At 38.9% G+C, this 14,446-nt stretch overlaps 1 protein-coding gene and 2 non-coding genes across 3 annotated transcripts; all 3 read right to left on the bottom strand.

Moving 5' to 3' along the window:
• Positions 1-2,369: 2,369 nt before the first annotated feature.
• Positions 2,370-2,441, bottom strand: ATNIH1004_001715. Its single transcript has one exon. It is a non-coding gene; the product is annotated as a tRNA-Ala (tRNA).
• Positions 2,442-2,466: 25 nt separating this feature from the next.
• On the bottom strand, positions 2,467-2,538 carry ATNIH1004_001714. The gene has a single exon. It is a non-coding gene; the product is annotated as a tRNA-Ala (tRNA).
• Positions 2,539-5,888: 3,350 nt separating this feature from the next.
• On the bottom strand, positions 5,889-6,203 carry ATNIH1004_001713 (uncharacterized protein; the record flags this gene model as incomplete). The annotated part of the gene is made up of 1 exon (XM_033566412.1): positions 5,889-6,203. The coding sequence occupies one exon, from the start codon at positions 6,201-6,203 to the stop codon at positions 5,889-5,891; it is 315 nt and encodes a 104-aa protein (XP_033432169.1).
• Positions 6,204-14,446: the final 8,243 nt, after the last annotated feature.

The raw sequence follows: 14,446 nt of genomic DNA, 5'->3' as shown, positions 1-14,446 counted from the left end.
AAGGAAAGTGGATATATCGTGGTAGGAGACTGGGCGGTGGAGATGTGCGGAGATTGTTAACTGGAGCCAGTGGCTAAACTGTTGGATACTGACAAATACACTTCCAACTGGGTAGTTAACATCTATACGAGTATACAGTGGTAGATTAAAAAGAAGATGATTTTCCGTAGCGAGTGTAGGGTGATGTCTATATCTTATAAATTATGTTACGAACCAAGCGGTAAATAACACAGATTAAGCCACGTGCACCCTGAGTCATAGAACAGTGTCGGTCAGATGAATACGCGTATGAGCTAGTATCACTGATCATATAAGAATATGGATCTGGATTGAAAAGCATAAGAGCTCTCAGGTCTCTAACTATCTGAATCTATCTGAGAGAATTGAGCAAAAGGTGAAAAACAAAGGAATAAAGTCGGACCGAGCTGATGCTGAATAATGGGTAATATTGGCCCACTTTTGTCGACAAACAGATAGCCACACTAAGGCTGTACAGTAACTGGAGCAGTATGAAGCAACGGTTGCTCCATAACTCCATAACGCAGGTTGTGAACCTGCTTGCTCACTGTTACGGAAACACTATAATCCGCCCGACTTGGTAGTGCGGAGTATCTAACGATCGATTCAACCTCTGAATCCTTTAGATAGTTGAGCACCCAGATAGGAATGCAAGAGGCTCAGTTGGTTGAGATACTGCGATTTCTGGTGTTTCCACTGAATGACATCTACTTCCTAGTTAGGCTAGTTGGCCTGTAGCTGATAGAATAGCTCCCTGCGCATCACTTCCTCCAAACTCCACAACACTTAACTGCTTGCTCACCTGTTTGCTTACCTGCTGGCTCCCCTGCTGGCTCCTCCTTGCTCATCTCCTTGCTTATCTACTTCCTTACCTGTTTGCTTACCTTCTTGCTTACCTTCTTACTCACCTCCTTGCTCACCTGCTTATGGACTATCTTATACACTTACTACCTAATCTATTAAATTAACCAATGGTTTATTTACCTGCTGGCCTATTTATACTGGTTAATTAATTAATGAACTTGCCTGTGTTACGACACCGCCTTCACTAGAGCAGTGTGTCTAATCCTGCTCCGAGTAAGCTCCTCACTCTATTAGGTCCGGGATACTTCCTGTGGACACCCCTTTGGGTACTCCTCGATACAAATCCTGGGTTGGTAGAACAGCTATTGTTTACCACCTGATATAGGAGTAGGACCCAACTAGAATTACTGAACTTTCTCTATATAGAGTATTTAGTATTCTATTCTAGATAGTATAATATTATATTGTATTTATAGCATACAAGTTGACAGTACCTTTTGACTACATAAAATAGATGTATTCTCTTTCTACTTCTCTACTTCTGACAATTGTATATCCCTTGTATTTCGTAAAAAATATATTTAGAAAATTTAGTCTAACTTTAGTTTTCAACACTTCATTCACATATGGTAGATTTGGAGAATCTATCTGAAAAGTGAATGTGTCTCTTACATTTTTAGGGTTATACAAACGATCAACTCTGTTTTTCCTCCTGCAAACCTCTCGTGATAATTAGATTTCCTATCCTTATCTTGTCTCTTCCGGGAGTCTTTGCTTAAAACATCATCCTTATCTTCTAGTCAATCTGAAAGTTTACCTTGTATTAATCACTGTAAGAAATCCAAGACAGTTCCAAACACACCAGGAATTGATTTCATATACTGGAAGTAGTTTTGGCATCTAGGCATGCGTCTGGCTGGCAGATATCGAGAGACGCGAGGTTCTTGCTAGATATTCTAAGACTCTGGTGAGCCAGAGAACGAAGCCATTACTTCAGCGTTGCAAGCTCCATGCTTAGTCTTGCAAATGAGGAAAGTTTTGTGTACGCTAAAGCTGCTGTTGGCAACTTTAGACTTTTTGTCCCTACTTAGCGTGATGATCTCTGGCTCGCCCACTTCCATGCGCGTAATTCTCCCAGACCGAACTCCTACAGATCGAACTATGCGATCCACTCCTGTCGCGCCTGCATCTCGGCAATTCCTCCTTTATACACAGGAATGGCGGACCTTCCAACGCTGGATTTTCCTGTTGATCGAGTCCCCCGTGGTCGGTCAGTTACTGTTGTGTATGACCCTGATCAGTCCACATCTTCTGAAAGGTCAGAACAACAACCATCTCCAACCACACACTACAGTTTAGAATCGCTCTCAGGCGATGTAGTTACCATTGATATGGAATATGGGTAGTAGCTCTTACGGTGAGGAGTGATTCTCTTGAAAAATTGAAGCATGTCGTGGAGACATATTTCTTGACTTTGCACAGAGCAGACATACCCATTTTTGACAATATATATATGTTTATATGTAGCATACATAAACCAAAAAAAATGGAGAAGCGGGGAATTGAACCCCGGACCTTTCGCATGCTAAGCGAACGTTATACCACTAAACCACATCCCCGATGGGAAATTATCTGATAAAGAAATGGAGAGGCGGGGAATCGAACCCCGGACCTTTCGCATGCTAAGCGAACGTTATACCACTAAACCACATCCCCTTATCAGATGTTTAGGCGAAAGAATTTTGACATCATAAGCTAATGGCTGTTTTTTACAAGGGTACGCTTGCGCAACTATGCTGGATTTCGTGCATATTGCTGTTGATTTACTGGCCGTAAACGGTGGTAAACTTATTTATGCACATCATTGGTTGTACCTGAGCTTATTGCGCCTACTTTAAGAGATGTGAATTCATGGAAGGTAGAATTAATTCACAAGCCCAAAAAGTATTAGTGGGCCTATTAAGTTAATCGGGTCCAGAGCCTAGGAATATTAGATATTAGGAAATCCACTTCTTAATTGTGAGAGCAAGGGGTGCCTAATTCGGAACTGTCACCCCGACTGGGCTGCTGCAGTAATGGGCAAGGAAGCTGTTCACAGCTACATGGTTAAGGCGTAAACAGTGGAATATTGAATGACCATATGTTTTCCATTATGATATGCCTGTAGAATCCTTCCATGGTCTTGACCAAAGTATACCACAACTACGAGCCAACAGCTTATAAGCCAGTATCAAACCAATCGCCCATACAAGAATCTCACCGGTAGGATCAAATGATCCTGGTATAAATCAAACCTCATATGGATTTGCATCCCCCTCGTGATGGCCTTTACTTCCCCAATTGTATGTTTTGATTTGGGTTTGCTTCTGGCAGTAAAAACATCAACGATGGCATGAGGAAGTGTTGAGTCGTGCCCTCCAAGCAAAGGAATTCTCGCCAGTTTTCGAATTCGCGCCTGTGCTCCGATAGTTGCAATTCTGGTTCCCAGGCCTATTTGCCCTTAGTCAATGGACTAGTCATTTACTGAAGTTAGCCTGCTAGCTACAACGGCTATCCAAGAGGAGTGCTTACCCAGAATAAGACAAATGGGCGCATGTGGATACGCTGAACTTTTCCAGGAATCGAGCTTGCCGGCGTGGAACTGGGCAAGAATCGATGGAAACTCAATCTGAAGGGGACCCATTTTAGCATGTTCTTCAAGAAGTTCACGGCTGAAATTTCCTTTCTTTCCATGCTGTAGAGCAACTTCCCGTTTTGGTGTTCTCGAATTGCGGCGTTTGGTAGGACCCTGCGCAACCGGGATGAAGGAACATGGCCTGAAGCGTGGGCGTAGGTTCAGAGTATAAGGCACTGGGATGGCCTCTGTTCCCAATTCCTTTAGCTGTTGGTGTTTTAAAACAAACACCTTCGCTGTAATCCTCGAGGGTCGTATTTAATAGACTTATTTGCGTTTGACAGTCTGACGTTTGGTGCCAAGGATGCCATGACCACGACATTGGTGCTGTTGATCAGGAGGGAGGGGACGGCGAAACAGTAATAAGCTGTGTTTGGGGAGAGACAACTAATTCAGTAAGTATTCAATAAAACTAAACGACTCCTGCGGAATACCTGTTCCACCGATGACCAATGCTACCCTGAAGGTGCTGACGCTTGTTACTAATAGAGTCAAAACACAGGAACTTCTGGGAAAGAAACGATTGGCTAAGTGGCCTATATCAAAGATAAGATACGGACTATGACTCCCTAGTCGCTTATCGTGAAATACTTATTGTCACTTTGAAAACGATGGGTATTATAGCCGATACGAACTAACAGAACAAAATTAATGTCGAAAGCACATTTTGCACACATAGCCTGGCCCAGCTTCGCATTAGTCTTCAAAACTGACATATGTAGAGCCTCTGGATAAGATGATAATAAATGCTGGTCCGTATCGGTATCCATCATGTAAGGCAAGAATCATCGCCGCCGCCCTCAACCGTATGTTGACTTTTTGAGACTGCCTCTAAATCTGTGAACACCTCATAAGTTTTGAAGCTCAGTAGCAGATGGCGCACTACCACATCTTGTCTCTGATCCTTGAGTTTGAATTCAAGGACACACAACAGATCCATGAGTATCAGCACAAGGGTGATGGTTATGTAAGTTGTCCATGGAAGAATGCAGGTGCCGCGGGACACGTAATCCGAGAGACCAGAGCATGTGAAACCCCAAGAAATGGGGGTAATCACGTAGTAGCCGCAATATGGACGGAAATAATAGATGTTGCTTGGTAGGCATTTGTTACCAGTGAGCCAGGAAGATCGGCTCACTCCGTGCATGGCCAGTGTTTGATAGAATCGGAGGAGTGCTTGTAGGTTAAATTTGGCTATCTTATGAACCGAGTTATGCAATGCTTTTTCCACTTGTGTCATGTGCTGATCATTTCCTTGATGTGGTCGATTCCAACAGTTATATAGACCCTGGCTTGACCTATGTCTGAAAGGACGCCTTGCAGTGAATATCTGAGATACATCAGCTTAGCAAAAGACAATGAACCTTAAAAATGCAGATGGTTGCGATCATGTGGTTTAGTCCTGTTCTCGAGAGACTAAGGAAAAGTGATGCCAACCACGTGTTGGTGATGCTTTATGTTGAGGCTGAGACAATATGCACCCACAATCTAACTCTCAATTCTAGACCTACTCTAGTCATATTATACTTGCTAGTATCTTCGCCTAGGACTAGCATAGCGGTCTCACCCTTGGTACTGACTGGACGAAATCTAAGTACTGTAGCCCAGAAAGATTTTCACGCTAAGCTTTAGTGATTTTCCTGCCCTACATGCTCATTTGCCAGAGAACAGAGAGGAAGAGGAATTCAATCTAGGGTCCATTTCTGACCCTAAATTGTTCAAATGCATGCAAAGAAAGAACAATATATTTCCTAGAGAGAAAGTCAACCAACTGAATAATATGTACTAAGGTAAATGTTATTCACTTCAACCAGGAAAGCGGAATGACCGAGGCCTAGGTTACTGCTCAGCAACAGGAGCCGGCCATTCGCTCGACGATGTGGATGCCAAGAAGACAGATATCAGGCTACTCGTGCCAGTGCCTGGAAAGCGAAACCTCAGTACTACTCTGGACGGCACCGGCATACGCCCCCGGCCATTTAAAGGTACAACATGCGGCAGATTATCCTTCCGTCCTGGGGGGAAATTCTAGTCGAGCTTTTACATCTACTCACTCTTTTGCTAATAAAATCTACAGTCCTTTCAATACATATTGAATTTTGATATATTCTCAGTTATATAGTGCAATATGAAATGTAGATTCGAAAAAAAAATAATGGACAGTATTGCAATATTCTAGTCTATTCTTATATGCAATATTCAAGGAACATTCCCGACCATGTTTTGACATCTCTTGCGCAATTTACCTTCCATTGGATACTTCCGGGTATGTATGTGCATTCCATCTTCACATATCGTCAGAAGCTCTATATGTCGTGTATTAGCAATTACCTCTGAAAAATGGACGGTATCAAGTCAGCAGAACTTACAAACAGCTCACCCCTAGTGTATCTCAGAGAGAACTCCCTCCAAGAGTAATAGGCTGCTTGTTGGTGAAGTTAGGGATATCCTTGAATATCTCAGGAGATTCCGGGCCCTTTAAAGCAGCTTGGAAGGATTCAGCACTCTCCCACTCCATAGTCGTAGCAATTGAGTACTTCGGCTCCGACCCATCAAAAGCTGCAGTGTATTTCTTTATAAACCAGCTTATCAACCCATATTTCTTCCAGTTTCTTTCGACCAGGGGCATATGTGTCTCAAGATAGTATGTGTCGTTGAACTCCGTATCGGGCTCGTTGGGGTACATGACCTGAGTGGTGTACGTCATGTTGGAACAGAAGATAACTATGTACTTGGGAGCTTCGCAAGGAGGGGGTTTGGATGAGACTGGAGTGAGGAGATAAGAGGGGCAGGTATGAAATTTATAGCCATTATTATTAATGCTTGTTAATGGGTGGGTCTATTCTGGGGGATTCCATGTGGACCCTGAATAGCCTATGGAGCCACTTGCATCACGGCAGTCTATTGGTGAAGACGTGGAAAATCTTGCAGGAAAGTCCGGATATGGCGGCTCATACGGAGTATATGTTGGAAGGAAAAGCATTGGTCTTTCTCGAAGTCTCTGATGCAGTTAAATTTTAAAGTTTCCTTACATATACCTGTAGATATGTTTGCCTAAACTGCCTCTACACCAGCAATGTAGATAATCAGAGCAGAAATAGAATGTACTAATAATAGGCGTTAAATATTTTAGAGAACTTAAGGCTCAAGGATTGTATTACAATAACTTAATATGCCAAGCAGAGCTTTAACAATAATGTCTGTGGACCATACATCTCTTATTCTATTGTTTGTGTCATAGTATCCTGATGTTTAGATTGGCCTGAAGCTATAATGTAGCTTAGCATATTGGCATCGTGAGTGCTGAAGTATAATAGCCTCTATATAGTAAGGCTAGTATATCCTAGTTGTACAAGGTAGAGAATATTAAACTAACTGTAAGATTGTCGCCGCATACTTTTATGACCACCCGCATATTAAACACCTTTAATATTATCGTCGCTTGTTATCCACGAATATTATTGACCTCTTCTCGTAGTCACTGCGCTTCTATCTGCGATCGTTTAGCTTGCTCTCGGAGTCGCTGCTCTTCTTCTCGGAGTTGTTGCTCTTCAAGGCGGCGGCACAATTCCTGTATCTCCTGGAGGGACATTCTGGTTGCTGTTGGATGAGTGGCTATTAGCAGGATGGGTATCTAACCTGAATAGGAGTGATTCTACGCTACAGCCAATGGACTTTCTTTGTTCGTTCAGATCGTATCCCGTTGCTCTTGTAATCTGCTTTGATTGGTGGATCCCGCAACAGACCAATTAGGTCCCCTTTTCTACCAAGCACCCTGAAGTCCACCGTCGCCTTTACTGGTCGATGGTAATTAGGACAAACCTCTCTGACTACATTACCTTCCCCAAAATACTACTGTGTTTAACCAAGAGATACATCCACATTGATCGCCATAGCTACTACTTTGAGCAGAATGCACAAATTGTATTGTTACCCACCAGTTCCTCACTTATTACTCAACAGCGAAAGAAGTGCGCGGACCCCTGACTGGATCTTAACCAGTCTGGCTAATAAATTCGGAAGGGAGACGTCTTCTCTAGACACCTCCTCAACATAGCCGCTTAAACAATGATACCAAATTACAGCCCATCTGAAAAATTGTCAAATTGTGAAATATTATTATTATATTATGTACTTACACCCAGTTCGCACAATGGCATGGCCCCTGTTGCTCCATAAGGTGTTCAGGAAGCCAGAAACAACCTTTCATCTCTTCGACTCCTGGATAGTGATCGGTAACGCCAAACTCGATGGTTTATAAAGGTAGTGCAGGGTGGCCTTGGCTCCACTTCAATGTGTCTAGCTCAAGGTTTGCATTAATACACTTGTCAGGTTCGCTGAGAGTAATGGTCCAATGTGCTTTGCAGTTTCCAGTTGTAATAAGTTGAGCCTTGACAGAGGTGTCCCCAGGCATATTAAAGATAATCCGGGCAAAGCAACAATTAATATCTTCGATAGAATCTATACTCCAGAATTACCCAGTGATACACCGGTCTCAAGCAGTGGCAAAGCACAACAATCGGGACAAAGATAAACCAAGCAATAAAGAGACAAAAAGTTAGAGAGAATATATAGTCTATCTAACCCGCCATGGTCACCTTTCAACATTCAATAAGTATGGAGACAATTTCAAGGAGAAACCACTTACTGTTGATTAGTTTCGCCGTTGCCTGGCAATTGTGGCAGGGGTGGAGTCCTATTGTATGATATTGCTGGGGGTGGCTCTTTGATAATTTCTTCGTCTGGCCAGAGTGTTGAATGAGTGCCAAGAGGGGTCGATATGGAAAGGAGACTATGATTTCGATGTCTGATCACCACAGCTCCAGTATGCGAGTTTCTGGGTTCGACAATCCCATGAAGGAGTGGAGGTGGATATTCAAGATCTATATCCTGGCCCCAGTGAAATGTTGGCGGACGTGGGCAGCCTTTGCTTGAACCTTCTGCTTCTCCCAGGAGATCTTTTAGCCAGTGAAGGAATGTGTCAAGGCAAGCCATGTATCGAAAATATGTGGTGTTAAAGAGCTCAGCTAGAAAATTGGAAACTTCATGGCCCAATGCTGCGAGGGCAGGTGAGGTCTCGGGGAACGTGCCTCAGATGATAAACTAAATGTTCCTGGCAATTAATGAGAAAGGAAGCGCTGCTATGGATATAATGATCTGAGGAAGTGTGCACCCTTTTATACCTGTCCGAGGAGTGAGATATATTGTATATAGATCCTTCTTCTCTTTATAACTATCACGCGCCTTCTTGCCATTTAATTCGATGGCAGGCGATGTGATGCGAGACGCATGATAAAGGTCTCCAATGTTTTTAATGCAGAATTTAAACTTGTGAAGTTTAGTTGGTGCACATGAGGATCTTAATTCTGATTGAAGTCCCTTGAAGTTGAAACGACTTATTGACAATTTCATAAATGAATATAGCATCGTATCCATAAGCATCCCAACTGTGTGATCCAGCCAATGAGAGTGACGGAGGTAAGAGCTTATTGGCCGGAGAGCAAAGCTGTCCCTAGGCTAGCTCCCGAATCGTAATCTTTAACCGGCTTTCTGTATACACACTTGAACAGCCCAAAACAACCAACATCAAGCGGTTGAAGCAGGTGGGACGAGTGTGCTAGCATACAAATTAGAATAATCTTATTCTCACTGAATATTTGGTTAAATTAGGGAGTTAAATAGCTTCCATATCTATTAAGAATTAGCAGACAATTGTCCAATTTGTACGGTCTATTGTAGCTGGGACCCTACGAGTAACAGATGATTATCCAAAATAAATAGATATTGGAGCACTTTGCAAATGTCTTTCTCTCTTCTTTGCAGAGTGCCCAGATATTATTTATAGATAATTCAAAAAAGTATTCCAATGGTTCGCTGGACGTCTCTTTATCGACTGGAATAATTCGTTTCTTGTCCACTTTGAAGCCATGATCGAAGCCATGGTGTAAAAGGCTGGAGCCCGTTCGACCTCTCGGGCCAATGTCCCTACTGTCCCTACTCTCCTTACAGGCCCTTTTGACCCTTGGCCCTCGACCCACAACACGTGAGTCTCATTTTCCACTTCCTTTCTTGCCTTCTTCAACGATTCCTTTTGTACATAGCCTATCTTATCGGTTCTACGGGTTCAGCCCTGACACTGTCACACAAGCGCTCTTTGTACCTTGTAATTGTTAGCTAGTAAATAATCAGATATTGTTTCTTACCAGCCGAACGTTGTCCTATATATCCTGTTTAATAGAGTACAAAGCAAGAATTGACCTGTTTAAATACCAGGTAGAATTTCGTCGGATGATAGATGTCGGGAACTCCCGAATAGGAAATTGTACCGCTTGGTGCCTTAGGCAGCTTAATTAGAGGATACATTAATAGCCACATCTCTATGAAAGGTCAGAAATAGTTACTGGACAGTTCCATACATCAAAGCGGTGCAGCTATTAAATAAGCATATTTTTTAAGGATATGAAATATCATGCATATATACATATTTTCGTTAAGGTTATAGGCAAGTATATGTTGAGAATCTCGGGGAAGATAGGGGAAGAAGCTATGTCGTGAGGTGCTAGGATAGCGGTGACTGGATAGTATATTGAAACTATCGGTGCGATCTAGTATCGCATGGTGAGTATATTCTTTTATCTAGGAGAGAGAGCGTAGACAAATGCTTCCTTATATCTACGTGTCCCTTAGCCCCTGAATATAATATATCATATCGCTGCGGGACTAGGATATACGAAGGTGCCTTAGGCATCCTAATTTCTAACACTCCCACTTAGACTTGTCCTGTAGAATATAGCTCGCATGTTTTTATCCAGTGCACTTATTTTCTCCACCTTTTTTTAATTATCTCCCACTGTCTACCAATCCTATCTTGCTGCGATGTTATTCTAGCAGCTCTTGTAGTAGTGTCTTTGTCATGCTGTCTGCAAGTATTTTGCAAGTTTAGATATACTTAGTGGTAATAATATTACACTCCTTTAGATCGCGTGTGAAGTGGTATGCAATATTAATATATTTTAAGTATTTATTTAATAACAGTTGATTAATAAGTGTAATTATAAAGGTATTATCTTTGTATATTAGGACAGTACACTGGTTTTTACTAATATACTTTAAATAGCCTATATTTATTATAAATTATATAATCCACTTAGCTTGCTTTGTATATAAGGCTAATGCGATATACTCTGCTTCGGTTGTTAATATTAATACCGCAGGTTGTTTACAGCTTTGCTATAAGATTAGTCCTCCTCCCAGTATAAAAAGCATGCCAGATCTTAACTTTTAATTAAAATAATCTCCTGTGTAATTAGTATTTAAATAGCTAATAACCTAATTTACATGCCTAGAACCTGGTCCATAGCAAATCTTTAGGTCGATTGTTAATCACAGGTAGTATAAGAGGGCTTTTATATCTTAAGTATGCTTTTTAGTTAGTTTATTTATAAACTATACAAGCACGCTTGTTATATACATAATATTAGGTTGCAAATAGACTATTATAAACATTGTACTATTAACTCTTTGCTAATAATCTTGTTTAAGTGCAAGTTTATTATCTTGTTATACTTTTAATAATATCTTGCCACTTGGCATCGGGGCGCGGGTTGGTGCAACTACTTTGTGATCTATATTATACTGTCGCAGTATTTGCTTGATATATGCTGACTGGTCCAGGTAGTGTAGTGGAGGAATTCGGGGATTAGCACGTGACATTTGTATGGATAGCTATTATCTTAAGTCCTCATACGAAGAGGTAATAGACAATCAACAACCTTCTCACAGACCGCGGGACGCAGTTGCGTAAAGGGCATGTTGTCTTTTCTCCTGCCAGGAACTTGTGGGCTCGGGGCCCACAACTTCTGAACTGCCTAAGATTGTCTCCTTGACCTACTCCTTCGGAGTTCTACCATTTCCCTCTCATTCAGTAGATTATATAGTTTAGACAGTCGCGGGTTATGCAAATACCAAGGATTTTTAAAATCTCCCCAGATCCTTAATATTAAAGTGTTCTGTGAATTTTACTTTAAACTTGTTAATTTCGCGCATATTTTTTTGCAGCAATAAGTAGGTTATCTATATATAGTCTAATAAAAATACCTATAGTATAGTTGCGGAATACGCATGGTTTACTTAGGATAGCTTTAAATCCTATTTCTTTAAGTATTTTTAAATATAGGTTATACTAATCTCGCGTAGCTTGTTTTAAACTATATAAGCTCTGCTTTAACTTAAGTACATGTCTATTAGACAGCTTAGCACCAGCTAGTGGATATATATATATTTACTCTTGCAGTATTACTTTGGTAAAAATATTATTAATATTAACCTAATATACTTTAAGGTCTTCGAGTGCGATAATTGCTAGCATAATTTATAGGAGTTAATATAGATTATTAGTATAAAGGTTTTTTTATAGTTAACTCCTTAAACTTAACTAAAACCTTTTGCAACTAATTATACTTTAAATTATTTAACTCCCCTATTCGGCGCATACTTAACTATAAAACCTATTTCACGGTAATAATATTAGCGCTGTCAGGCGTGTGGGTCTCATGAAAGGTGCTGTTAATAATAAGTAACTAAAATTCTAATTAAATAGCCTTTTTCCACTTAGGTTTATAAACCAGATTATTAATAGCTTCTTCGTATGTACGAGGGATCGGAATTGGGTTATTAACCTTAGATATAGTTTTCGTAATGGTTTTAACTAATAGTGCAAAGTAGATTATTTTATTTACCTTATATTACCACTTCTGCTCCTTTAGTTTTAACCTTTTTAATTGTCGGAGATCTGCACTTTCTGATTTATTATTAGTGTGTTTTTTTTTTTTTAGTTAGTATATAGACTTTTAGTATTTCTTGTATTCTTATAGAAATCGGCTCTTTGTTGCTAGCTCCCACTAAGTCTTGATACTTTTAATGGCGATTTTTATATTTAAAGTAATTGTAATTAAGACTCTCAGCTGCTGTCTTGTATTGTTTGTTATTAGCTGGTTCTGGCGAGCTATCCCTTAAAGTTGGTGATATTTTATCCTGCTTCCTTGGTCGACCTACAGGATTCCTATCTAGTAACACAGTGGAGGTGGTCTTAATTTATAGCTTTAGATTAATTATACCGCCGGGTATATTTTTATTAAAAATAACTGTTAATACTTAAATAATATAATAAAAGTCTGGTGTGTAAATACAGTATTACTTAGTGGTTTTTTTTATATCTAATAAAAATTTTAACTTGTCCGCGATCGGTAAGTTTATTACTACTAGGGACTAATTAAGAATTAGCATGCAAATAATATTTACTCCCCTAGACCTTTATATATATAATTTTTTAGGGCGAGATCCTATTTATAGCTTTTTAGATGTTATAGCATCTTTGTTTTTATTTATTACAAACTATAGTATTACTACCTAATTATAAATATATATATACGCTTTTATAGCTTTGTCCTAGAATTTTATTAGTAATAAAGCCTGCTTAAGTATAGCTCGCATGTTTTTTTTTAGTCACTTGTATTATATATTTAGCTAGACTATTTTAGTGCGAGGTGTATAAAACTATTAATTAAATTTTTAATTTATTACTTTTTTTTTTTTTACTTTGTATTTTTTTATAAGTTCTCCTGTGTTGTTAATAAGCGCAGCCTTTAGTTTGTAATTAGATTTTAATTTGGCTTGCTTTTTTTTCTATTTTTCTAGTACTGTGGGTGCTGCTGCTCTGTTAGAAATTAGTAGTACCTAGTGCTTGCGGGTGTAGCTATTTACAATCTTAATAAACTAGTAATTGCTATTAATTATTATTAGTAAAGGGCTGTAGATATTTAAGTATATTTATTCTAGTAGTTTAGACTTTCTTTTACTTTGCTCTTGGCCCTTGTATTTAACTATTTTTATCCTTGCGCAGACGTCGCATACTTTAGGTTCTGCTTGGCAAGGAATTAGTTTTTTAAGATTTATAATTTTATAAAGGTTTCGCAGCTTGCTTTTATAAAAATAGCCTATTTATTAATACTATAAGTTATATATTTTTTTCTCCTTTTTATTATAATACGCGTGGGGTCCTAATTCTAATAAATTACTAATTTCTTATATTGTATAGGCATATTCTGCAATGTTTAATAAAAACTATTTAATAATATATAGGTTGTTTTTAATTATTACCTGTAATACTAATATTTAGTTGCGGTAAAATAATATGCCCTTTTTAGTAATAATATTTTATAGTCCTTGTTCACACAGGATATAAATAAAAACTAGATTTGCGCTTAAGCTGGGAACATATAAAATATTTTACAATATAATCTTGTTATAATAGGTATTACTTAGCTGTACAGTACTACAGCCTTGGATTAATAATTACCCAGCACCTGTTTGCACCTTGCGTTTGGTTGTAATTGTATAAAGCTTAGTAAATAGCTTTTAATTACTAGTTATGTGTAATATTGCACCGGTATTTATAATTTATTTATACTTGTTAATACAGGGAACGAATTCCTTGTTAGTTAATATAGTTAAGTCTAATAAAGCTTTATAAGTAAATTTAAAAGCTTTTATAAGCTATGTTAGGTACACCTTTTTATTATTAAAATTAGAATTAGAATCTGGGTTTAATTAAGATAATTTAGGTGCTAAATTTAATTTCTTTTTTTTAAAGCTAGATTATAAGTCTGTGTTATATATATATACCTTTTTCTGTTTTTTCTAGCAGCGCTTTTAAAGTTTTGTATATAGCTTTTTAAGTTTAAAGCAATCTAGGTACTTATCCCATGGGTGTTTATTATTATATATAATATAACAAGGTTCTTTATTTTTTTTAGCAGCAGCTTGATACAATTGCTTTCTTGGCTTGTAGTTAGAGCTTTTACTAGAGATATTATATTACTAATATAATTTCTTATTATATTTTTAATCGCGTGTGTCTTGGTGTTTTAAATAGTTATAATTATAATTATA

This window comes from Aspergillus tanneri, assembly GCF_003426965.1.
Source record: "Aspergillus tanneri strain NIH1004 chromosome Unknown AapTan_2_pilon_pilon_pilon, whole genome shotgun sequence".
NCBI classification, from domain to species: domain Eukaryota; kingdom Fungi; phylum Ascomycota; class Eurotiomycetes; order Eurotiales; family Aspergillaceae; genus Aspergillus; species Aspergillus tanneri.
Note: the sequence above shows the minus strand (reverse complement) of the source record. Positions and strands in the feature narration are given on the sequence as shown.